General features: G+C 35.5%; 1 protein-coding gene across 1 annotated transcript in view; it reads left to right on the forward strand.

Moving 5' to 3' along the window:
- The window catches only part of LOC127987694 (uncharacterized), a 2,462,016-nt gene that overhangs the window by 1,381,170 nt on the left and 1,053,745 nt on the right, over positions 1–27,101 (forward strand). Inside the window, exons 107-109 of the mRNA XM_052590053.1 lie at positions 1,652–1,825; positions 2,891–3,061; positions 6,034–6,210. Coding sequence (XP_052446013.1) covers positions 1,652–1,825; positions 2,891–3,061; positions 6,034–6,210 — 522 coding nt within the window. The remainder of the gene's footprint in view (positions 1–1,651; positions 1,826–2,890; positions 3,062–6,033; positions 6,211–27,101) is intronic.

The following is a 27,101-nucleotide window of genomic DNA, read 5'->3' on the forward strand; positions in this document are numbered from 1 at the left end:
GAATGGAACATTGAATTATGATGAAATTCAAATTGGATCTAAACAGAATTATTAACCCCCCCCCACCCCAAAAAAGTTTTATTAATAAAAATCACCAATAAACGCTGCCTGTAAGTGTTTAGAAACTTCTGTCACCTCTCTACTACAGTCTTGGTCCATTCCTCGCCTGAAAAAGCTTCCAGATCACTGATAATCTTTGGTTTTCACATTGCCACTGCTTTCTTTAAATTCATCCAGATATTTTCAATGAGAATTAAATCTGGAGACTGAACAGGTCACTCAAGAACATTCTATGACTGATCCCTGAACCAAGCAGAAGTAGATTTGGATGTTGTACTTTAGGATGAATTTCCTGCAGTAAAGTCCATTGATCATCAGCTTCAGTCTTTGCACCAAAGGCATCAGAATTCTTGTCAAAAATGACCTGATACCTGAAGAATCCATGATGTCCTTCATACGGTCATGGTTTCCACTTCCTGCTACAGTAAAACACCCCCTAAACAGCACTGTTTCACCTCAAAGTATGATGATGGAGATGGTGGTTTTCTTATGAGCTTTGACTTTTTTGCAGCAGACAAACCGCTGATCCATGGGTCCAAAAAGTTTCAGTTTGGTCACATCACTCCATAAACCATTCTTCCAGAGCTACACAGGTCTACACAAATGAATTTTAGCAAGTTCAAGTCTGCCTTTTGTTCTTCTTGATCAAGAGTTGTATTCTCCAAGATGTCTCAACATGAAGGCCATGCAAGTCTTTGTACATTGCAGGTTTTTCTTCAACACCCTAAAAAGGTTTTCTGGTACAACACACTTTAAGATAAGGAATAAGGCTGAGGGTTTTTTAATGTCTTAGAAATCTTCTTACAGCCTTTACAGACTTTCTAAAGAAATACAATTATTTATTCTCTATAACTTTTGTGAGATCTCTGTTGATTTCTTCCATTTTTGCTACTCAACTTCAGCACATGCATGGGTTAAATCTGTGTATGTGTAACAGCTCAAGCTAATTCTGTTTTTATTAGAGTTTCTAAAGACATAATTGTGTTTTTAAACTACTTTATTCTCCACCATGCAAATAAGAGATACTCCACTCCAAAATGAAAATTTACCCCCATGTCGTTCCAAACCCGTTAAAGCTTTGTTTTGTTGTTGGAACACAATTGAAGATATTTTGGATGAAATCCTGGAGGCTTTAGACTGCCAAGTAAAACAGTAATGTTGAATAAGGGTTGAATAATTGTGACATATCTGTTATTAAAATCTTATAACTAAAAAATGATACATTATATAAGATTATATATTGACATTATGACTTTTAATTTATTACTTTTGAAACCATTGAACTGTCACTGATATTTTATCCTGGATCTTCAGAAAAGCTTGTATTTGTATAGTACTGCAGTCTCTGAGGGGTTGAGTTATTTTGATTGCAACTGTAGGTTATAATTGTGGAAAATAAAAACACCAAAAAATTAAAATTGCATTTGTTGTTGTTTATTTTCACCAATATATAACTTTACCCAGCTTTACTGTGAAAAGAGTCCATTCAGGTCAAAATTCCTGTAGTACATCTTTTTATTTTCTTCATTCTAGAACATGTACTTGTGTGACAATCTGTGTTATAATGAAGAATACCATATTTTTCTAAAAGACTTTCAGACTGCAGAATCACTGAAGAAGGTTATAAAGCTCTGTCTTCAGCTCTGAGATCAAACCATTCACACCTGATAGAGCTGGATCTCGCAGGAAATGATCCTGGAGAATCAGGAGTGAAGCTGCTCAGTGATTTACTACAGGATCCAAACTGTCAACTCAACACACTGAGGTGAGACCTGATGAAATAATACACAATCAATTATACAAATATTTAAAATGTGTGTATATATATATATATATATATATATATATATATATATATATATATATATATATATATATATATGTGTGTGTGTATATATATGTATGTGTATATGTATTGTATTGTATTATATTATATTAAAGTGTATTATATTACATTATTTCACTAATTCAGTAAGGTACACAATTTGTTGTTTAAAATAATCAAACATGAAAGATCAGATGCTGCAGCTGCTGTTGTTTTGATGATAAATGTCAGCACAGTTTATTTGTGTTAAAAGTTACTGGTTAATTAGACATTTTGGGTCATTAGATGTGCTGGTGTTCAGTAGTTTGGTGCCTCAATTAACATTTATGATTGTGTTATTGTGGACATTTCTTAGGAAAAACATATTCAGTGTGATTTATTATCCTGATTGTTTAAATGTTACTGAATGCACTGTACATTAATTTCCATCAAGCTCAGAACCCAACACTGTAGATCTACTACAGCAGATCTATCACAGACCACAAACATGTGATGTTTGTCAGGAGAGGATCAGTGATACACACACAGACACACGTCTGAACCTGCAGTTCTCTCATAATGAGCAGAATTATCAGATAAATAAAACTATCCAGAGATGGTCTGAACCCAGATCATGTTCTCTGTTAGTGGATCAGTAATCCAGTGTTTGGTGAATTTTGCTACATAATAATAGGAAGAGCCAGCATTAAAAGATCAACTAAATATATCACTATGAATGCTTAGCTGTCACAAGCTAGTTATTTATTTGTTAACTTTCCTCATCTCCTGCTTAAAAGCAGAAAAATCTTCAGATTTTTGAGAATCATAAGCTTTTGCCCCTGAGTTTCTTTTAAATTTACTTTTAACTTTTGTCTTTCTTAAATATATATATATATATATATTTAAATGTTCAACTGTTTAAACTTGAACTATAGCTTTTCGTTATAAACAATGTTTGATAATCTTTAAATGTTTTGTGATGTAATGCACGTTAAATTGATTCCAGCTTTATCTTCTCTTCTGCAGGTTTTTGGGTCCTGCTGCAGATGAAGGCTGTCAGTATGTGACTGGAATTGTGGGTAAAAACCCGTTACTCCTGGGAGAACTGAATCTGAGTGGACATGAACTAGGAGACACAGGAGTGAATCTGATCTCTGCTCTACTGCAGGATAAACACTGTACACTCAACACACTGAAGTGAGTATCTTACATCATTTCACATGTTACATGACTAGTAATGTTACAGTAATTTATTTTAATTCTCATTTGAGTCTGACCTCACGTTATAAAGCTTGGAAGAGCCAGGACATATTTAATATAACTCTGATTATATTTGTCTGAAAGAAGAAATTCATATACATCTAGGGTGTCTTGAGGGTGAGTAAATCTTGGGGTAATTTTCATTTTTGGATGAACTATCCCTTTAAGTGCACAGGGTTTGGAGAAAATAATGTGAACACATTAGAAATATCCAGTATTTTATTAATGTGTTTACTGTTGTTTGTTGTTGTGTTTAATACAGCTTGCAACCTTCTTAGAAATTATTCATACAACTTTTGAATGGACTTCAGTTAAATTCTGTCTCTAACTTCTGCTGTGACTGCTGAATGTGATCATGTTTACTGACTACAAACTGAGGATTGAAGACTAATTAAAAAAAGTATATGTGTATGCATGTTTCTATGTTTAAATGTAATTTCATAAAGGCAGGGTAAGTCTGGTTTCCACTGTCACTTCTTCCTCTGGGACAACGGCCAGGTTTTTTTGGCCAACTGGGTCTCTGAGTTTAGGTTAGAGGAGGTTATGAATGAAGGTGGGGTTGCTCTGCGTCTGGAGAGCATTAGTGCAGAGGATCATTTCATAAAGTTAAAGACTATGAAGTGCAACACACAAAAACTTCTGATACAATCTCAGAAAAAGTAGTCTGGGGTTTCATGACCCTTTAAAAACTATCTTCCCATCACCCTCACTGACCGTTACCAGTGATGCGCAGGTCAATGTATAAATAACCCGCACCCAACCGATGTTTTAAACTAACCCGCCCGCAACTCGGACCACAAAAAAAGAAAAATATTATATCCAACCCGCTTCCTGACCCGCATTTTTTTAAAATAGTAAATGCTCATTGTTGCATCATTGGGCCATAGATGTAGGAACTAGGGGTGCAAAAAAAAAAAAAACAACTTCTAATTTTGTCAAGAATTATAAAAAAAGTCAATAAGCTCATAATTTGTACACAAATATTCTAGTCTGGCTATGTCTATTTGTATTTTTCTGCAAGTTCAGCAGACCGTGAGGTTCGGGTTTGTTCTGATCAGAGCTCGTGAGCGGAGAGCACATTTCTGAATATTCACTCATTCCGTGGTGTCTCGCTCAACACAGAATGCCCTGCTGGCTCCAAAATATGTGGAATAATGGCTGCCTCAGACTATTTTTTTATTTTTTTTCTAGTCGACTAGTAGTTGTTCATTTAAGCCATTCGTGAATAAATCACACCTTTATATTAATTTAAATTAATTTAACTTAAATAGACTATAGCCTACAGGATAATAAGCGTTATGACCGCACACATAAAGTAGTGATTATGAATGTGTCTAAATTAACAAGTTGACGATGCGGACTCACCATGAACGCCAGAGAGAAATGCACATTTCATATGGATTACATAATCAAGAGAGAAGCCTATTTATTTTGGTTTGAATATTTTCACTTAAAAGTAGTCTTTCAAGTGCTTTAAGTGCTGGTCAGTACTTAAAAACACATTTCATTTCAGTAGTCATATTTCTCAAATCTGTGAGGCACAAGCTGAGTTTCTGCGCCCTCAAGTTCACATCAATGCAAGTGATCGTTCCAGCACCTCATTACATTGTCTGCTATATATTTGCTTCTTGTTTATTAAATCGGGCAACTGATTGATAAAAAAATTATCAAAATTAAGAGCTTTCTATAAAACAAAACTTAATGAAGTAGTCAAAATCATGTTTTACCAAAAACAGCGTCTTCACCTTTTCTCTTGCCGCCTCCATCTCTACCTGCAGACTGAGCTCTGCATCATCTTCACCAGGTATTCAGCCAATAAAGTGTAGGCTTATGGATTTCAAAATTGTGTCTAGTACTATTTAACTTACAAAGGTTTATTTGGCATATTTATATCAAATGACCCGACCGATCGCGACCCGAATATCATTAAAAATATTTTCGGATGACTCGTAACCGCAGACACCCGCTCATTTTGGATCAACCTGTGCATCACAGTGTATTATAGTGTATAGTGTTTGTATAGTGTTGTGTGATCTAAACATTTGAAAGTTGTAATGAGTGTTTCTTGTTGCTCATACAGCAGGTCAAATACACAACCCAATATTAATGAGACACATCAGAATAGTTCTGTGCTGCTGTATCAGAACATATTCATAGTGTTTATTGATGCTTCATATCATCTCTCTGTCATCAAACACCAGATTAATGAATGTGTAACACAACTGAACAGAACCGGTCCAGACTGGGCTTTATTCTGTGAAGGCATTGCTTCTTCAGTCTGACCGGTTTCAGAGAAATATTACTGTACTTCACATCTACACACACAGACAAACCTACAGTTTTATTTAGATGTGCAAAGTTGAATCTGTGTAGAAAAGCTGATCAAGTCACTGGACAGAGCAGAGCGAATGCATTTACGTTGTAGTGATGTGCAGACCAGAATCAATTTAAATACAAATACACAGCAGTCAGGACTTTTATTTTAGACAATATGATCAGTTTTAGACAAAAGATGAGATAAGAATCATAAAAATAAAAAAATAAAAATAATAGGAAAAATGTTAACACCTTTCACAAAAGGTTGTTGGGAAAACTTTGTTCCATTTCTATCAAGAATCAGGGCAAATTATACATAAATCATGAGAAGTGTCAATTATTTGATTAAATGAACAACATATTTGTTTTTCTGTTTTGAAGACCAAATTGTGGAAAATTATCTAAAGGTGTTCAGACACTCTTCCTCTGTGTTTAGTTTTATCAAGACTTTGTGACTTTATTAAATAGTTTTCTTCTATCTTTTCTCTTTCTCTCAATGAAGATTAAGATGGTGTGGTTTGACAGATGAAGGTTGTTCTGCTGTGACTTCATGAACGTGTCTGATTCATTGTGTTTTCTCTTTCTGTCTTCAGTCACTGTTATTGCAGTATTACAGAGAAACAGTGTCTCATCCTGACTTCAGCTCTGAAATCAAACCCATCACACCTGAGAGAACTGAACCTGAGCTGGAATAAACTACTAGGAGACTCTGGAGTGAAACACCTCAGTGATCTACTGATGAACACACAATTCAAGCTGGAGAAACTACAGTTAGTATCATTATACTCTACAGCAGTTAAAGTCAGATTGATTTATCAGTATACATAATTTATTTCAGAAAATGAATGTACGCTTGTGATCTTTAATGAAAATAACTATCACTTTCCCTCATAAAAACATCTCTTCTCTTGTCTGATGATGTGAAGGAGGGAAAACCTGTCAGTCACATGAGATCACAGCAATACATTTACATTTATTCATTTAGCAGACGCTTTTATCCAAAGAGACTTACAGATGAAGACAGTGGAAGCAATCAAAAACAACAAAAAAAGCAATGAAATATAAGTGCTATAACAAGTCTCAGTTAGGTTAACACAGTACACCTAGCATGGGCTTTTAAATAATATAATAAATAAAAAGAAAACAGAATAAAAAGAGTGGAAGCTAGTGTTAGAGGTCTTTACACACACACACACACACACACACACACATACAATTGCATAATAAATGAAAAGAAAATAGAATACAAAAAGATTAGAAAGGTAGATGTTTTTTAAGAATAGAATTAGAATATTGAGTGTTAAAGTTAGAGGATCAAATAAAGATGGAAGAGATGTGTTTTAAGCCAATTCTTGAAGATGGCTAAGGACTCAGCTGCTCGGATTGAGTTGTGCAGGTCATTCCACCAAGAGGGAACATTTAATTTAAAAGTCCGTAAAAGTGACTTTGTGCTTCTTTGGGATGGCACAATCAAGCGACGTTCACTTGCAGAACGCAAGCTTCTAGAGGGCACATAAGTCTGAAGTAACAAATTTAGGTAAATGGGTGCAGAGCCAGTGGCAGTTTTGTAGGCAAACATTAATGTCTTGAATTTTATGCGAGCAGCTATTGGAAGCCAGTGCAAATTGATAAACAGAGGTGTGACATGTATTCTTTTTGGCTCATTAAAAATTAATATTGCTGCTGCGTTCTGGATTAATTGTAAAGGTTTGATAGAATTGGCTGGAAGACCTGCAGAGAGAGCATTGCAATAGTCCAGCCTGGACAGAACAAGAGCTTGAACAAGGAGTTGTGCAGCATGTTCCCAAAGAAAGGGCTTGATCTTCTTGATGTTGAATAAAGCAAATCTGCAGGATCGGACAGTTTTAGCAATGTGGTCTGAGAAAGTCAGCTAATCATCAATCATAACTCCAAGGTTTCTGGCTGTTTTTGAAGGAGTTATGGTTGATGTGCCTAACTTGATGGTGAAATTGTGATGAAACGCTGGGATATTGTTTGCAATAACAAAAAATTATCAGCTGTTCATCAAAAACTCATGAATTCCTGACCTGCAGTTTTTTTTTTTAAAGTGGTTTCACTCAGACATGCATCACGATAAGAACAAAATATGATCACAAAATGTTGTACTTGTCGACTGTACACATTCATTGTGTTTTCTCTTTCTATCTTCAGTATGTGTGGATGCAGTATTACAGAGAAACAGTGTCTCATCCTGACTTCAGCTCTGAAATCAAACCCATCACACCTGATAGAACTGAACCTGAGCTGGAATCAAATAAAAAACACAGGAGTGAATCACTTATGTGATGTACTGAAGGATTCACGCTGTAAACTGGAGAGATTGAGGTCAGTAACATTCACATACAAGAATAAAAATGATGAAATCACTTTAACTCTTATGTGCTGTTCAAGATCTTTTGAGACCCCAAATGAATGAAAGGAAACCCTTTGACAATGCAGAATGATTGCACTCGCATACCCCAAAAAAACAATCAATTGGAGACTATAAATATTTTGATTTTTGTTGTTATATCATTTGTCAAAATGTCTGAAGAGGTGACAACCAGCACTTTTAATTTATTTTTATGAATATAAAAAGTTTCATAGATCCTTAAACTACACAAATTTGGAGTAAAAACATTAAACGAACAGCACATAAGAGTTCAACAAAACACTTTATACTCAATATCTCATGATGAATGTGTTCACATTATATTTGTGAAAGATTCTTCATCTTAATGATTTGTTTGTAAGATGATCTCTCTTCCTCTGTTTGTCTCTTTCTAGTCTTTATGGCTGTGAAATTACAGATGTTTCTTCTTTAACTCAGTCTTTGACAAACACAAAAGCTCTGCAGTTTCTAAAAGAGCTTGATCTGAGATTCAATAAGATTGGAGACTCAAAGCAGAAGCTCATTGATGTGCTACGAGACTCAAACTGTGAACTGATGTGAGTAAACTTCACTTTGTGATATTAAAGAGATTCATTTACCTCTGATATGATATATATACTTTCAAATATTAGTGAAAAGAGTTGATCAAATGATCATCAAGCTTTATTTCAAAGGGATGTGTCGGAATGAAATGTAAAGTTGATAAAAATGTTGAACACAAAGGAGGAAAGAGAAGAAAAGCAGACTGTCACAGCTTTCTACAGCAACAGCTGCTTTATTAATGAGATCAGTAATAGTGAATCATTAGAGTTTGAAATAGATTTGTTCAGATTGTAGGAAAAGGCTGGTAAAATCAGAGCAGATTCAGCTTCAGCTCACAGTTGTCCAGCATCACATGATCAATGTCTCTGTCTCTTGTGTGTTTTTACTTTGACAAGCAACACGTCACATTACTTTACACTTACTTTCTGTAAGAGATAATGTACCTCCAGCCGCTTTTTATCACAGAATAAACCCGACAGGGTGATCAGGACTTGTGTCCTCCTGAAGAGACTTATTCTGTGATAACATCCAGCTGCATCTGCATTATCACACTTATTATATGCTTTCTTGACACACAAGTGAAGAATTAGACACACAAACAATTTGAACAATTTTGAACAATTTGAACAATGTCTCCTCAAGTCTACTATTAACAGGAATCTCCTGCGGTTTGGTTTGAGGGTAAATCCAGTCAGTAACTGAGGCACAAGCTAATAGCAGTTGTGTTTGAATGAAACGAGTGAGAGTGCGGTGCTGTGATACGAGAGAAGTCAAAGAAACGCCCGACTCAAATACCGTATGACTGTGTGTTATTCTGCTGCTAATGACACACACCTAATGAATAACACACCTCTGAATGTCACGACTGACCAATCAGAATCCAGTATTCCAGCGAGCTGTGCAATCATTTCACTTATTTACTGAGACCAATACAAACATGTTTAAACTAGAGACAAACAGCTTTAACTAGTGACACATTTAACTGAAAGATTTGTGTTTTAAGACAAAATCACATTTGTGTTTGTTCCTTGTCATTTATTATATTTGGTGTACACTCGTTAGTGTGCGTTTCTCTTTATATTGACTCAATAGAGACACAAACAGAATGGAATTCGTTTCTAAATGTATTATATTTAAAACACAAATATTGTTTTATAAATATGTATTCAAAATCAGGTATAGTCAGTTATTTAAAATTACAAAATGTTATTTAAAAATAATAATGTGACTAAAATATAGTAATTAATTTGTACTTTGTTCCACTAAACTCTGATTATCTTTTCTGCTGTTCCACCTTACAGATTGAGTTCATTCCTCGAAACGATGAATGCTGTATCTCATAAAGTGAAGTGTTCTTGAGAGGAGCAGTAAACATCAGCTGAAGATCCACAGAAGAGCTTCACTACTGTGTCTATGAGGAGAAATAAATGTGTGATAAATGTGTAAATGTGATCCATACAGGTGTAGATACTCAGACTTTACAATCAAATAATGCAGCATGTGTGTTAGAAACATGATATTGAATGATTCATGTAGCTTTAGTATTCAAGCAGATGATCATTGTGTTTAATGTAAAGCTGGAACAGAGGAGGAAGAAGCTCAGATGAGTCTGTCTGGCTCTTCAGTGTAATAATATTTCTATTAAACTCATTCATAATGATTCAAATGTTTCAATGTGATTGTCAAGTGCAGCACTTAAATGTGTCACAAGATATAAAGCATATCTACAATGTGTGAAACTTATCTCATGTTTTCTACACATTGTTATTCTATTTTACTTTATATTTAGTTGTGTATCTGTTGTTAATGTACAGATATCCAGTATATAGTCTTTGTTCTGTGGATGGAGTCTCTCCTTCATCAAATCAACTAAACATTTTCACAAGTTAACAGCATTTGTGTCTTTCACTCTCCTCTAAATACTCAAACACATTTAGTCTTTTTAACACTTTTATATTTTCATGTAAATAAAATGCCACATAGAGTTAAAAACAAGTGAAAAGTTGACTTGTCTGTTTTAAGGATTATTAAACTGTTTTAAATATAGGCTAACTTGTAGACATGAAACATAAAGCATAAATAGCTAATGCATAATAACAGAAATGTTCCCATTATATGTACAGCAGGTATTTCTTTATTTATTTTATTTGTATTTTTCTCAGTTAATATATTTCTAAAAGTGCTGTGCTTTCTTAATTGCGCCGCATGATAGTTGTTGGTCAGAGATGTTTTGGAGCAGAAGATCTGCAGGATTCTGGAGGTTCAACATGTGGAAAGTTGATAGTTAGGTAAAGTGCTTCTGTCGTTCTCTAACATTCAGATCTGTAAAGTAAGGTGGAAAGGACACAGCTCTGATACGGAGTCATTCTAGTGTTGGACCTCCACATATTGTTCAGTGTTATAAAGCTGTTTCTGCTCTTGCTAATGCGTCTCTTGATGTCATTGTCTGTCCTCCATCATGTCTAATGATGAAGCCCAGGTCTACAAACTCCTCATTTCTACAGAGGTCTGCTCCTGTACTTTAATTGCTGAGGGGTTTGAGGTGTTCAGTGTTATCATCTCTGTTTTCTGCTTGTTGATCTTGGAGTCTAGTTGTCTGAGTCCAGATGTTTTCTCTGGTGAAGGTGTAAGAACAACAGCTAATCATCAGTGAAGTCAAGATCTTCTCTGGATAATGCTCGACTTAAACAGACAAACACTTCATGAGTCAACTGTCAGCTTTCCTCACAACGGAGAGCTCAGACTCAGATGTTGATAAAATAATCTTATAATATTCATACACCAGACAGTTGAGTATCTAGAGTACAGTATGCACAGTGTGTAGTGTGTCATTTAGGATTTCGTTTGGATATAAATTAAATCCAAGCAATGGCCATTTAGTTTTATTTATGAATCTAAATGAAACCGTCAAATGGTCAGCAAATGAACTTAATGAACTTTGATGCTTGAGCAGCAAATCAGAATATTAGTATGATTTTTCTTTTCAGATAGCGAGCAAGACAAACAACTATGACTGGGACTGTCATACACACACTTTAAAAACATCGAAATGTTTAAGTCAAAGTAACTTAATATTTTTTAGTTCAATAAAACATATATTTTTAAGTGTCTGTTACCATACACTGTAAACCCTATTATAATAAAATGCTGTGAATGTTTAGAGTTTAGTTGTCGTGTTTCTGCTTGTTGTTGTGTGGAGAACGCTTCCACAAAAAGGAGTTTTCCCCACCAGGTCCTTGGTGGGGGCTTGTAGTCCGTAATGGTCTGTATCCCCTGCCACAGGTTCCTAGTGTCTCTGCTGTCACTGAATTGATGAGCTATCCTCCTGGAGTGCTGTCTCTTAGCCTCTCTGATGCCACGGGACAGGTTGGCCCTGGCTGTTCTCAGGCCCACCTCATCTCCAGCTCTGAAGGCAGCGTTCCGTGTCTTCAGGAGTCTGTAGACCTTCCCCGTCATCCATGGCTTCTGGTTGGCCCGGACAGTGATAGTTTTTGTGACCATTACATCATCAATACACTTATTGATGTAGGCAGTGACAGTCTCTGAGTACTCCTGGAGGTCAGTGGTGTTATTGCATGTGGCAGCCTCCTTAAACATGTCCCAGTCAGTTGTGTTGAAGCAGTCCTGAAGAACCTCTGATGATCCTTCTGGCCACACTTTAATCTGTTTTTGAACTGGTTTGGCGACTTTAATGAGTGGTCTGTATGCAGGCATTAGCATAACAGTGATGTGGTCTGAAGCTCCGAGATGGGGGAGGGGGAGGGCTTTGAAAGCTCCACTCTGTGTGGTGTAAACAAAGTCCAAAATGTTATTACCTCGTGATGGAAAGTTAATGTGTTGTTTTATTTTTGGAAACACACTCTCTAGGTCAGCATGGTTGAAATCCCCAGCTATGATGAGAAAAGCATCAGGGTGTGCTGTCTGCTGCTCACTGATGTGCTGGTACAGTTCATTTAGTGTGTCGTTCCTGTTGCTGATGATGTCGAACAGGGGAATGTACACCGAAATGAGCAGTATAGCAGTATATTCCCTCGGCAGATAGAACGGCAAGTATCGCGGCACCACGCGTCATTGATGTAAACACAAAGGCCGCCGCCGCGACGAGAGCTCTGTCCGCTCGATAGCACATCAGCTGGTCGAGCTGAATAGCGCCGTCTGGAGGGGATAGATGGCTTGTGTGGGTTAGCCGTTAGCCTAGCCCGGATACCTCCGGGCTTCCCCCTCTTCTGCTCCCTCTCACACCGCTTGTGGCGCCTCCGCTGTGGGCGAGATGCAGTAGCGAGGGTCGGTGATGGTGAAGGCCCCCGTAGCAGACCTAGATCCCGTAGCCGTTCTGCGTGCTCAGAGTTTAACTAAAAAAATGCAGTTCTGCCGACATCGAGCAGAAACTCGCGACTGTATGCGCGCTTACAGACAGGTAGACGCGATGACGACGTACAAAAACTCTGTGACTCACAAGACATAAAACACGAAAACACCGTTCTGTCGGGACAGAGAGAAGCCGCTGCATGTGGACGCGCCGCCATCTTGTTTAGAATGTGTGTGTGTGTGTGAAACTGATACTGATAATAAAACTACTACTTTTTTCAACTGTTATATTTATCTAGCAGTAATGATACATAATCACCTGATAAATGGCTGTTTACAGTCCTGCAATACTAACATTTTAATTTTTCAGTTTGTTTGTGCACCCACAAAAGTGTTTTTTAGCACCAGCCGTCACTGATTCACACGTTATAGAAACGAAAATGATGGTGTATAAAATTTATTTTTATAATCATTTATAATATTCAGGAGAAAGTCTGTGAAATGAGGTTTTGTTCTGTCTTAGAATAGGACACGCTGGACTGAATCAGACACTGTTCAAAACAGAGAGGAGTCAGTGTTACGTGTGTTGTTGGAGTGGAGGAAATATGAGGAGGAAAGAAGGGAAATGATTCAAATGATAAAGACAGACATTGTAAACATTAATGATCAGAAGCTTTAAGAAGGAAGTACTTGTGTTCAAACATCTCATGATTTACCTAAAAAATACAGGATTGATGGAAAGAATATGATTAATTTCTAAATGTCCATGTTTATCATACACTGCTCCACAGTCTAGTCTCGTAAGTGGTATTAATGCACCTTTAACATTAGTTGTCAGCCACCAATCAAATAAAAAAAGAAGAAGCTTTTCTACAAGCAAAATCCTGACCCATACTTTATTCCAGTTGGTGGCGGTAATGCAACAGCTTGGCTGCAACCCGCAAATAAACACCGAATAAGAAGAAGTAGAGCTGAGGCTATGACGTCAGCTGTTTTCTAAGGTGAGTAGTTCACTATTTCCACGAAGTTGTAAAATCCTCTTTACACCTTTTGTTTTGAGCAAACTCTTTACATAGAAAATGGTAAGATGTGGGGATGTTATGAATGCGGTAAATAACATTAGAAATGTGTTCAGATTGATAAGGACAAATCACAATGTTTGATAAAGAAGTGTTTCTATCAGCAAACAGTCAGAATAAAGTGAGCTGATCTGCTGCTGATCCTGAATGTCTTGTTTAATGAGTGTTTATAGTCTGAGACTCATCAATATTATCAGCTGATCAAAATCCTCTTTATTTCATGATAATAGATCCTGTTTTCACCTCATTCATTATACTGATGACTTCAGATCTGTTCATTGACACATTAAGATCATTTTATTGCTGTCAAGATCAGAAAACAACACGGTTATCAGTTATTGTGACATTACAAGATGAAACTATCACAACAGCATTTATTCATTAGTCTGTGATAAACCATGTTTCATATAAAACAAAACTAAAACACATTCAGTTCAACTCAATTCAGTGGTGGTTTATTTGTACCTTGCAAATTTGAAAAAATGATATTTCTAAGTGTGTTTATTCTTCCACTTTTTAAATTCTTATATTGCTTATATTTGGCATCTTTTTTTTCTTATATATTTGTGTCTGTATATTAATGAAAGAGAAGATTAATAATAATAAAAAAGACTTTTTTTTATTAGCTTACAAGTACGAGCATCAAATCATCATGAAGAAGATAAATCTGCAGAGACAGAGTTTACTGAAGAACAGAGAGAACATGAGAGATCTAGAACCCTGCAGAACCAAACACACTGAAGAACTAACAGGTTGTGTTTATTCTTCATCCTTCAGTGATGAGGCTCAAAAATGTTTGTGTGTGTATATGTGGATTTCATCAGTGGCGGGTCACATGTTCACTCCTACTATGATGTTTCTGATTTTATTACATTCAGTGTAAACAGTGATTTATAACGGATCAGTAACAACAAGATCACAGTTGAAGTTCACGCAGTCTGTCTGAGAGAGAATCTCCTGGAGAAATCAAAACAAATGAACACAACTGCACACAGAAGAAACATAACCCATACAGCCCAGTTAAGCAACATTACACGACCAAATGTAACATTTTAAAGCGTTGAAATGAGTAGTTCATATACATGTTAGTTCAATATTTTATATATTGTCAAAGTTGACTGTTTTTGCTCCATTTGGTTAATGAAAACGCTTCCAAACGCTTCTCTGAGCAACACACAGCAGTGTTTCGTTACTGAAGGATTCGTGTTTGTGAATTTTGAATCATTTGAGTCAATGATTCAGTGCTTCATTTATAAAGACATGCCCTGTGTCTCAATGTTCATACTATCATCCTAAATAGTGTGTGAGATTAGAAGAAGTGTATATAAATATAATGTAGGAACCAGTTAAATGTCCTTGTTAGTTTTTATCATATTTAGTCAACCTTATCCTGTTTAGTTTTAGTCGACTGAAAGTCTCAACATTATAGTCTAGTTTTAGTCAATGAAAACTTGACATTTTAGCAGTAAGATTATTATTAATTAACCGCACAGCAGTATTAAGTTTGGCAGCCATTTTTTAATTCAGTCTTAGTTTTACTCAAATTTACATTTTAGTAATCATATTTAGTCAACCCTGTCCTGTTTTTGTTTAGTCAAGTTTAAGAAAACGAAATGTAAGAGCATTTTAGTCAGGTTGTATAATGGCTAAACCCATCAGAATTATTTTTGCTCTAAATTATAATCGTAATGTTTGTTGTTATTTGAGAAATGTACTTTTGTGTTTCAGGTATTGCTCTTTCACCAGTAAACACAAAGCAACAGAATGTGGACTCATACACAAGGTTTATTTAATCTCATGTAATGTGCTGATTTATTAGGCTTTTTATTCTATAAAATAACACCAAAGACTTATGCACTCAGTCTGTCTATAATATGAAAACTGCTGAAACAAAGAAAAATATGATAACATTGAAATTCCTAATAGTTATTCCACTATTTCCAAATTGCAGCATTGCATTGTCAGTGACAACATTTGAAGATTGATTTATAAAAATCATTTCAGGTTTAAGAAGTGTTTCAACATTGCATCAACTACTGATGAACACATTGATTTTATTTGAATCATCACTCTGTAGTTTATTTAACCATGTGTTACTTTGTATTTGGAAGGTGTTTGTCTTTCAAACACATTAAAACACACAAAATTACAAACTTTTGTCATCTGATCCTCTTTCACCAAATATATTTACTTGAAGTACCCCTGAGATTTAAAATATATATATTTTAATAATTATCACATTTGCATGTTCATGATTTTTTGATGTTGGTTATGTCCACATGACATGCAGGTAAACAAATGGAATGTTAAACTTTTTTAGTAAGATTTTATTTTGATTGGTTTTAAAATCATTTATTTTAATGTATCATTTTTTATGATTTAATTAATTAGCTTTTTATTAAAGTCACAAACCCTAGTTTGGGAAACCTTGATGTAATTTTTAATGCATTCCATGTTAATAACAACAAATGGAATATATATATATATATATATATTTATAAGTCATGGGCTGGTATGAGATTTTGATGGTATGATAACCTTAAGCAAACATAACATGGTTTCACAGTATTGTTGTTACAGCTCTGAAATGATTGCGAATCATGAGTCAGTTCGGGAGTTCGGAGCGAGTTCGCGGATCATTTGAGTCAGTTCGGGAGTTCAAAGCGGGATCGCGAATCATTTGAGTCAGTTTGGAGATCGCGAATCATTTGAATCAGTTCGGGTGTTCGTAGCGGGATCGCGAATCATTTGAGTTAGTTCGGGAGTTCGGAGCGAGTTCGCGAATCATTTGAATCAGTTTGGGGATCACGAATCATTTGAATCAGTTCGGGTGTTCGTAGCATAGACATATAAATAACTAGACGCCTCATTGGCCGTCAACGCCGCCGCCATGTTAGTGAGGGCAAGACTGCCTTAAAAATACATGGACGTAAACGGGGAGCTGCGGTTTTTTTCTGAATAAAAACACGATAACATTCACATTTATCAATCGATTTCAGGTTTGTGATCTACGTGCAGTTAAAAACTTTGCCTCCAGTTATTTAGTTAGGTTTGGAAAATTATTAATTTTCGTAAAGGAATTGTGAAAGCTCACATTTGTCTCACTTCTTGATTTCGTTGATTATTTTCGGTTTACAATTCTAATGTTAATTTAGTATAACTGTGACATATGCATGTAATTTAATTTGAATATACATTAAATTAAATATTGTTGTTTTATTGCTTTCTCTGTGTTCAATCCCAACGTTTTTATTTCTTTTTTTCTCTCTTTCTTGCCTCAGATCAGAACACAGCTCATTCCCTTTGAAATTCTGTGATAAAATCTAAGTAATACATCTTTAATCACCAATAATTTACTATTGTTGAGAAAATGTAATAAAACAAGTAAATACAAATCAAAAAGTGACACTATAGCCTACAGATGAACTCCACAACAAATAATAACACATGCAACTGATGAGGCTATGGATCAGTGAAAATGAAAATATGCACCGATACAGTGCACAGTAGAAAAGTGATATGTTATATTAAAAAGTACATGTAGTTCAACTTAAAGTAAAGTGAATAATATGAAAAGCGAGTACAACGCTACAATAACATATTCGATATAATAGATTTATAATAGTATAAAATTATTTGTATAATATGAATAATACCATAATAAATAACTGAACAACAATAGGTTAACAAAAGAAGAATATGTAATATCAAGGGTGGAATAATACAGAATAGACAAAAATTAAGAATAAATTAATAGTAAATTAAAGAGTAAAATAAAAAAAAAAATAAATGTAATTTTAAAATACTATTTGTGTAATAATTATTAATCAAATTCAGACACAATACAAAAAAATTGTGGACATGAGTTCCAAATTATGTTTAATTAATGAGCTCCTTAAGTATAATATATACATGTACACACACACACACACACATATATATATATATATGTTCTATAATGCACATTACACACACTCATGCAGAAAACACACACATTTTGAAACAGTGATTTATTTTTCCATGTATGTTAACACATATTAATGTCACACAAAATCTCAAAGTATAGTTATTTTTATCACAGACCAGAATATGAGATGCTCCCCTCAAAAACTTGATATTAATCAAAATTAATAATAATTATAACAACATCACAATGAGTTTATCATGATATTGCAGCTGGACTCACTATGAGTTCCTGTGTTTTTCATTTCTAGGCTATTAACATCATGTAGTTTTTGTGTAAAGACACACGCAGTACATTATCAGCATTAAACAGCCTGTGTAAAGCTTTTTAAATGCAGTCTATAGTATTAGAATATGAGCTGGTCATTGTGTCGATTCATTCAGGGCTGCTCTGGGTTTAGTACAAACACAACACTAGTCTAGGGAGGAATAGTCTTGTCTCTTGGAAATGCAGAGAACAGCTTTCCTCAGCTTTCCTTAAGGCTGTCCATGTCCTGTTTGCAAATGGCTAAAAGGGAAGAAAAAAGAATACATAGAATCAGTTCACAGTTTTGTGAAAAGCAATGAAATCCTTATAATCAAGTGATGATAAACTTAATCGGTAACACTTTTGAATAACGGTCCATTAGTTAATATTAGTTAACCACTTTAGTTAACATGATCTAAGCAAGAACAGTCTTTCTACAGCATTTATTCATCTTAGTTGATGTTCATTTCAACATTTACTAATGCATTATTTAAAACAAAAGTTGTGCTTGTTAACATTAGTTAATGCACTCTGAATTAGCATGAACTAACGATGAAAAACTGTATTTTCCTTAACTAACATGAACAAAGATGAATAAATACAGTAATAAATGTATTGTTCATTGTTTGTTCATGTTAATTAATGAATTAACTAACATTAATTAAAGGACTAGTATTCTAAAGTGTAACCACTTAATCTTTGTAAATAAGTAACAGTAGTGAAATTAAAGAGAGAATCTTTAGCTCCATCATTAATCTAGACAGTCAAAGGGCTCACTCTGTATATTGTGCTCATAACATTACATTTAACAGAACATTTATTATATAAACGTCAATATAAGTTAAAACGTAATAAAAATTCATTTAAACTTTGAATTCTTAAAGTCTCAGCTTTCACCGCTAACTACGCTAGCGATATTATTAATCGTCTGACACTGGTGGTTAATTAAGCTGTCAACATAAAGTTAAAAATGACCAAAGAGTCTTACCTGTGAAAGATAACACCCCGAGATCTGTTTTTATTATCGTGTGACGGTTTGTAGGTGTCCAATCTGTCGATGAGTCAGGTATGTTTTCTTCTGTCCTGATGTGAGAGTTATGAGAGTTGCCCGCTCCAATATGGCGGCGACATTGACGTGCGGTCGAGCGGCCAATGAGGCGTCTAGCTATTTATATGTCTATGGTTCCTAGCGGGATCGCGAATCATTTGAGTCAGTTCGGGAGTTCGTAACGGGATCGCGAATCATTTGAATCAGTTCGGGAGTTCGTAGCGGGATCGCGAATCATTTGAGTCAGTTCGGGAGTTCGGAGCGAGTTCGCGAATCATTTGAATCAGTTCGGGAGTTCGGAGCGGTTTCGTGAATCATTTGAATCAGTTCGGGAGTTCGGAGCGGGTTCGCGAATCATTTGAGTCAGTTTGGGAATCGCGAATCATAGCTGTATATGGATATCCACGCGTGTTTAGGTACGATATGTGAACTCCTAATTTTTGTTTTAAAAAATTTGTTATTTTTAAAAGAATAGGTAAAAAAAAAAAAAAAAAAAAAAAAAACTTGACAAAATATATATTTTGTTTTTGAGCAACATACAGAATATTAGAAACAGAATTAGTTTTTTTTTCTTTGATTTGTTTCCTAAAAATCAAAAAAAAATAAAGACTGACATCTTTATTTAACCTAAATCTGTTATTAGAGTTATTTAATTTGTTATATAATTAATATACATATAATTTATATGATTTCAGATCATTTAGTTATATAATAATAATCATACACATAATTTGATTTAATAATAACCCAATGTGAAGCAAAAACAGAATGTTCTGACAAGCTTTGTGAAATTATATATATATATATATTACTCTTTATATTTTTTATGTCAATATGGTAGAATATTATCCTATTTAAATCAAGTTAGGTCAAAAGTAATCTAAAGTAGTCTGATTAGATTATCTAAAATGTGTAATGTAATGGATTATGTTACTAACTATAATTTTTGTCATGTAATTTGGAATCAGTACTGGATTACAGTTTACATAGCTAGACTATTTTAGTTCCCCTCACTCCACAACAGATAATTTTAATTAACAGTATTTAGAAAAGAACAAGAATTAAAAATATAAGAAGCTATAGCAATACAGACGACAAGCCAAAACAAATTAATTTAAAACAAAACGAAACTGAAACCAACATTGGTACAGTGATAACACTTAATGGCACAGATTTTACTATATATTTAAACTGCGCAGTGTTTATGTATTTTATTATGGTAATGAAGAGACTGCATTGTCAAAGTAACTGTGGGATTATATTATATATATTATATATATTGTGTAGGATTATATACACATTATGAACAGAGCAATGTAGGATTATATACACATTATGAACAGAGCAATGTAGGATTATATACACATTATGAACAGAGCAATGTAGGATTATATACACATTATGAACAGCAGCAACGTGAGAGCTGTGGTAATAAATACAGTTGGATTGAGTGTGCAAACGTATTGTTAAACAATGTATTCTATGCAAAATAACAGTAGAGCAATGATATTTTTATAGAAGTAGTTTACTGTGCTTTGTACAGAAGTACTGTGAGGAGTGCAGTAAAAGAGCAGGTGCAGGTTAGATTGGTGTTGTGGAGTTCAGAAGTGTCACAGTCTCGGGGAAGAAGCTCTTCCTGAGTCTACTAGTGCAAGAGCGTAGGCTCCTGTAACTCCTGCCGGATGGAAGGAGGATGAAGAGTTCATAGTGAAGATGAGAGGCATCCTTGATCATGTTTCTTGCCCTGCCCAGACAGCGCTTCTGATAAATGTTCTCGATGGAAGTTAACTGGGTGTCAGTGATCCATTGAGCAGTTTAAGGCTCCGTAAGAAGTAAAGGTGCTGCTGTGTCTTTTTGACCAGGGTGGAGGTGTTTTAGTTTTCTCCACCCACTGGAGTGCTTTGTGGTCAGATGCAGAGCAACTGCTGTGTCATACTGAGATGCAGTTTCTAATTTGTCAGGTTTTTAATGATATCTGTTGACTCAAACGGTTTGAGTTGAGTGCAGGAGCTTCAGATTTTCTGTGTCAATGAGCAGATAATGGTTGTTCACTCAAAGGTCTTGAATTAATTAGTTTTAATAATTGTCTTTCCATTTACTGTTTTTTTCTTCACTTATTGCATTATCTATGTTCTTGATACTTGAAGGTTACACTGTTGTTACAAGTTACTCCTGTTGTATTAGCACTACAAGTGCACTACATGTATAAATTAAATAAGTGTTTTTCTATTTAATATTTTACTTATTGTGTTACCTGTGGTCTTGATAGTTGTTTATCTAATTACCTTTTATGTGTTACACTGCCCCTTTACTGGTTTTATATACCTTACTGTAAACTGTACACATTTACCTCAATGTGATGCACAAATAATGAGATACAGAATTGATCAATTTTGCCATTTATTGTTGTAACAGGTGGTATGCAATATGCATAACAATGATAAGCTGTTCATGCATAGACAACATTTAATGTAAGGCTGTGAAAACGATTACTAGCATCCAAAATAAAAGTAGTTTATTTAAGGTACATTTCTGTATATGTATATAAATGCACATACATACACGTGTATATCACCCTCTTCACATGAACCCTGAGGTGATCGATCTGCCGTGTTTCCTCCACATCTTCTGCATCCAGCTGCGTCCTCTGGTGAATGCAGGTATTTTCACTTCTGCACACACGAGTCCAACACTGTCTCTGTCAGATCCACCATCTGCCAACACCAAGTCTCCAGGTAATAGTTTATTAAAAAGGCCATTATTCTCAGCCACATGTTTGTCACTGACATGACCTCCTCACATGAAAGAGAGAGATCCTTGTGGTGTGATGCCAATGAGATACTTTAAAAAATGTCTGTGCTCCAGCTTTGAGATTTAATGCTCTTTCAATGCGAATTTAAAAGCTGTACACAATAACTGCTACTCGATTGCCCAAATTCTCTACAAACTGATGTGACAAGGAAGCCCAGTGTAGTTTCAACACACAGACGAGAACACACACACGTTCACACAATAACAATATACACCAGAGTCAGGAATACTGACATAACCAGGAATAAACCAGACCAAAATGACAGTCCTGACATTAATAAAGTGTGCGGTGTAACAATGAATCCATTGCTAGTGGTAAAAACAACAACAAAAGTTAAACGTGTTTTGTTTATAACTTACCACGTATAACTTAATATTTCACTGGAATCTGACTTGAGGGGTTTGTCAGTCTCTCAACAGTGACAAAAAGAGTACGAGTGTTATCTAAGTTACTGTTTATAAGGTTTGAGAAGAAATTCTGTCTAGCTGTGACTAGTTTCACATTAAAAGCATGAAGGCTGTCTTTAAAGATGCTATCGTGAATTTCAAGTTTCGTCTTTTCTGCATTGTCTTTTCATCGTCTGAACTGCTGTCGATCTTCTCCAAACTGATTTCTGTCTGTTTGTTTTCTTACTGACTATTATTGGAGCAATATCATCAATAACGTTCTTAACTTTTGAGTTGAAGGAATCAAGGAGAATATCAACAGAGTCTGCAGAAATGCTTGGTGTTAAAGATATAGCCTCCATAAATAGTACACTTGTGTTCTCATGTATGCATCTCCTTCTGACAGAGACAGATCTAGATTCAGTGCTAGCAGAGATCAATATATCAAAGAAAATACAGAAGTGATCAGATAGTGCTACGTCTTTAATAACAATGGATGAAATGTTTAGACCCGTACTGATGATTAAGTCTAGAGTGTGTCCATCTTTGTGTGTGTGTCCATCACACGCTGAATCAGGTCGTATAACACTGATAAATGCATGTAATTCACTAAATCTATCATGATCAAAGAACCTTTTGTGTTGGGATATATTTATATCTAATGTGGTTTGATCTGTTGTCTTCACAAACAGCTTCGACATCAGCATGTATATTATTAGATGAATGTGGTCCGTGTATCTTTTAGTAGTTTAAAGTCTTACTTTTTTTCTTCTGCTTATATGAACTAAACATTTTTACTTCCACTCCACACAAAATGCCATATGAAAATATGAGAGAGCACACAGTTACAACAAGTGATCTGTTCTGGATCCATAAAGCAGTTGGAGAATCTGTGAAATCAGTCTGAGAGGAGAAACTATTTGATCAGACACGAAGAACAAACCGACTGAAGACAGTTACAGGAGAAACCAGAGTCAAAGACTCTCAGGATCTCAGGATCAAACACTGCTTTAACACATTTTTTTTGCATCAATGCTGAATAAATCGAGGGTTATTTAGCTGACAGGAGAGTTTGACTTCACTTTACTACAGAGCAGCCTCACATCAGCTCATCTGTCTCATCTCTCATTACTGATCCAGTTTGTCTCTTCATATCTGTGGACTGAAACCGCTCAAGATGTTTGACACAGTTTGCTTCTGGTTGTGTTTGTGGCATATGCTTGGTGAGTTTGAAATGTGTATTTTTTCTCTCAAATATGTGTGTTTGTTTTTCTAAATATCCTTTCTATAAAAACAGTGAACCTCAAACAGCAGCAGCTTTAGTTTCAGTCGTGACGTGATTCTCATCTGAAGAGTTTTCTGTGTATGAATTCAGCTCAAATCAACTTCAGTTCCTGTGTCGGCAAATGGGTTTTATTCAAAATCACCATGAATGTTGTTTTCGTTTTGTTGTTTGGATATTATTAGTCCAAGATTTACATTTCACACTGTTTACTTCAGTAAACCTTCACCTTAATCTGTGACAAACTCTGTTTGTGTTTGTTCTTCAGGTGTGTTTCTGATTCAGATGAAGTGAAGTCAGTGTCTGTGATGGAGGGAGATTCAGTCTCTCTACAGACTAACACTGAACTACAGTGCAAATGATGAGGTATTCTGGACATGTGGACACTCAGAGACTCGTATAGCTGAAATTGATAAAGACACTGGAAGATTCTCCACATGTGATGTTCTTGATGTGAGATTCAGAGACAGACTGAAGCTGGATCATCAGACTGGATCTCTGATCATCACAAACACCAGAAACACAGACTCAGAAGTGTATGACGTAACCATCAGAAGTAGGAAAGAGACCATGTACAGATTCAGTGTCTCTGTTACTGTCTCTGGTGAGTCAGATTTACAGTGTTGTTTTTGCTGCTGGTCTTCACAATAATAATAATCTAATTAAGATTTAAGCAGAGGTTTTGATGTTTGTTTAAAAGTAATAGTTTGGTTTGCTGTCACCATAATGGTGGTAAGTGTTGGCTTTAGTTGTGCAATTTAACTCTTGACTTGTTAGTGTTGTTCTTCAGCTGCTGTAATCTTTATTATGGCAAAAAAAGCAAGATAACATGTGATTAGATGATGCTGGTTGCTTGCTAATGATTAAGACATCATCACATACGTGTTCTGGTTCCCTGGTTTCATCCAATCTAATGTATGGTGTTAGTTGCATGTTATTTATAGAAGTGACTCATTGGGTCAACAGTCTGAGACCCAGCTGAATGTAGAGCAGATATTTTCAAGGACTTGAAAAATAAAAGTACTTTTCTTTGTCAAACGAACATCAAGATTCAGTGTATGAATCTCTACAATGGTGACATGCTTCATGCTGCAATGTATTCTGGGTCTAACCCTTCTGAGGTTCATGAATAATGTAATTGTAAAAGAACAGACAAAAGTCCATATGATAAAAATCTGCAAGGTCGTATGCATTGCAACACATTTGCTATAGACACTAATACTAAATCAATATCATAAATTAAACTCCAGATTAAATCAGTTGATCAGATCGTTTTATGATGCAATTTTTAACATCAGCAAATAACCATCACTTGATTACATTTTTTTCTCACTGTTTTTGCCATAACAAATATAGTTACATCAGTCAAACAATGAAAAGACTCAAACTGTCCAACTACTGATCAATAGGCTACTGTAGAATTAACAATAAACTATATAAAATAGATTAACTTAATAATAATAATAATAAAGACAAATGTGTGTTTTACATTAATTTAGAAATGTTTGTACACATTGTTTTATACACATGTTTGTATTTATTTATTATGTGGTTTCACTGTTCAGATGGTGTTACTGTCTGGAAACAATGACAAATATTTTTATCCGAAATCTGTGTTCACGCCACCTTATACAATTACTAAAGTTCATTAGCAATTCATATTTTTATGAAAACATGTTTTAAGTTGTGATTTACCACCACTGGCACGTCATCGGACCTTTTGTCCCCCCAGGCGTCCCTTATTTTTCTGTATTGAAGGTGGCAACCCTAGATCTCAGTGACCTTTGAACTGAGTATGGTCGTACAATGTTATCATATAGGTTTGGGCGAGCCAATTAATTGCCTTAAAAACAAACATTAAACTTTAAAAGGTAAAAAACTGTATTATTTAGAGATGTTTAGGATATAGATTGTTAAGTTTCCTACAGCTTCTACTTTATATTATTTATTCTCAGGGAGGTAAAGTAAGTCAGATCTGCTCTGTCTCATAAGCGTCTGAGTTCATCTTCACAAAACAGGTCACAGAAGACTTCTCCGTGGTCTGTTCTTAGTTATAAATCAATGCCAGGGAGGCAGACTTGTGTTATATACTACAAGTCAGTTATTGTTATTATTATTGTTATTGTCAGTTATTTATTACAATTAGTAAGTAAGCAGTACAAATATTCTACAATTACTGTGAAAGTATTAAATAAAGTAAAAATGTGAGTAAGTTGTTTGCTCAAGGCAATATCAGTGATGGTTCTGGAGCCGGAGAGCTCTTCAGGTCTGGAAGCATTATCTGATTTCATCATCACTTCAGTCTTTTATAGACTTCAGGTGGATCCAAATCAGGGTTCAAAATTAACACACGCCAAATGCGGGTTCAAATTCATTTTGGTGGGTGTTAATAAAAATACTCCCATTGGCTGCACGCAGTTTGGAATGAAACCAGCGTGAGAAACCATGGAAACGAACGGAGCGTCCATCAATGACTTGAAGCTTTGGAACTGTTCTGTTTTTGCGCTCACAAAACACTCAGGGGTCACAGGTCACAGAAAAGTACAAGTCAAGCTATGTGTCATACATCATTCAATTTAGGATTTGATTTCAGGTTGTGTTGGTGTGCTTTCACCTCACTATAAATAAAAATAAATAAAAAGATGCACATCCATCTATCTCTGCACAACTGTAGACCTGGGCCTAAGCTGAGAGCAGAGCTGGACACAGACACCAATGAGGGAGTCCTCCAGAAGCCTACTGATGCCGACCAGCATGACAAGGCAAAGAATGAGCTCATCTTGTTCAGCACTGCTAGCTTTAGTGATGTGAACAGTGGTGTCCTGCAGGAGATGCGGCTGACCAGTTTCCAGTGCTGGCCAGAGACAGACACCAGTTCAGGTTAGCAATTCACATGTAAAGAGCAAATCTTCATCAGTCACTTCCGACCTCTTTTACTGTCTGCTGGAGTGAATGTGGAGTTGATCCCTGATCAATGGACAGTTCTCAAGACTGAACTTCACACAGCAGGAGGTACTTGATGTTTGAGAGAAAAATAAAAAAAAGTGTTTGAAAAGTTCCTAAGCTCTATAGAAAGGTCTAATATTGTGAGACAGTTTTATTTTGTTTATCAGGAATCAGGGTAAATGTAATTTGTTAAAGGCACAATCCAAATTTGATGCCATCTTTTAATAACTAAAGTTGCATTTGAAAATGTATAATTGTTTGCAAGTGCATAAAGCATATTTTCTGTCTCAGCCTGCTGCAGGAAGCTTTGAGAAGACCTGGTCTACTGTGAACAGAATACTGCTCCATCATGTCCTGATGTCCTTGATGTTTCTGATGCTCTCCTCACAATCCCTGCAACTACAGCCGACTGTGAAAGAGGGTTCAGTGTTATGAAGCAGGTAAAGAGTGACTGGGGCTCACACCTAAAAGATGAGACCCTCTCTGACCTCCTTAAACCCAGTTGTGCTCACCTGACATCAAAGACTTTGATCCAAACACAGCCATTGACATCTGGCACGCTGAGAGTTTGTGCTCACGCAGACCTGACTTTCTGCACAAACACCGAACAAAAGGAACAGAGGGAGGCTCAGATTCTGATGGCACCTCTGAAGAA

This window comes from Carassius gibelio, chromosome B22 (genome assembly GCF_023724105.1).
Source record: "Carassius gibelio isolate Cgi1373 ecotype wild population from Czech Republic chromosome B22, carGib1.2-hapl.c, whole genome shotgun sequence".
Taxonomy (NCBI): Eukaryota; Metazoa; Chordata; class Actinopteri; order Cypriniformes; family Cyprinidae; genus Carassius; species Carassius gibelio.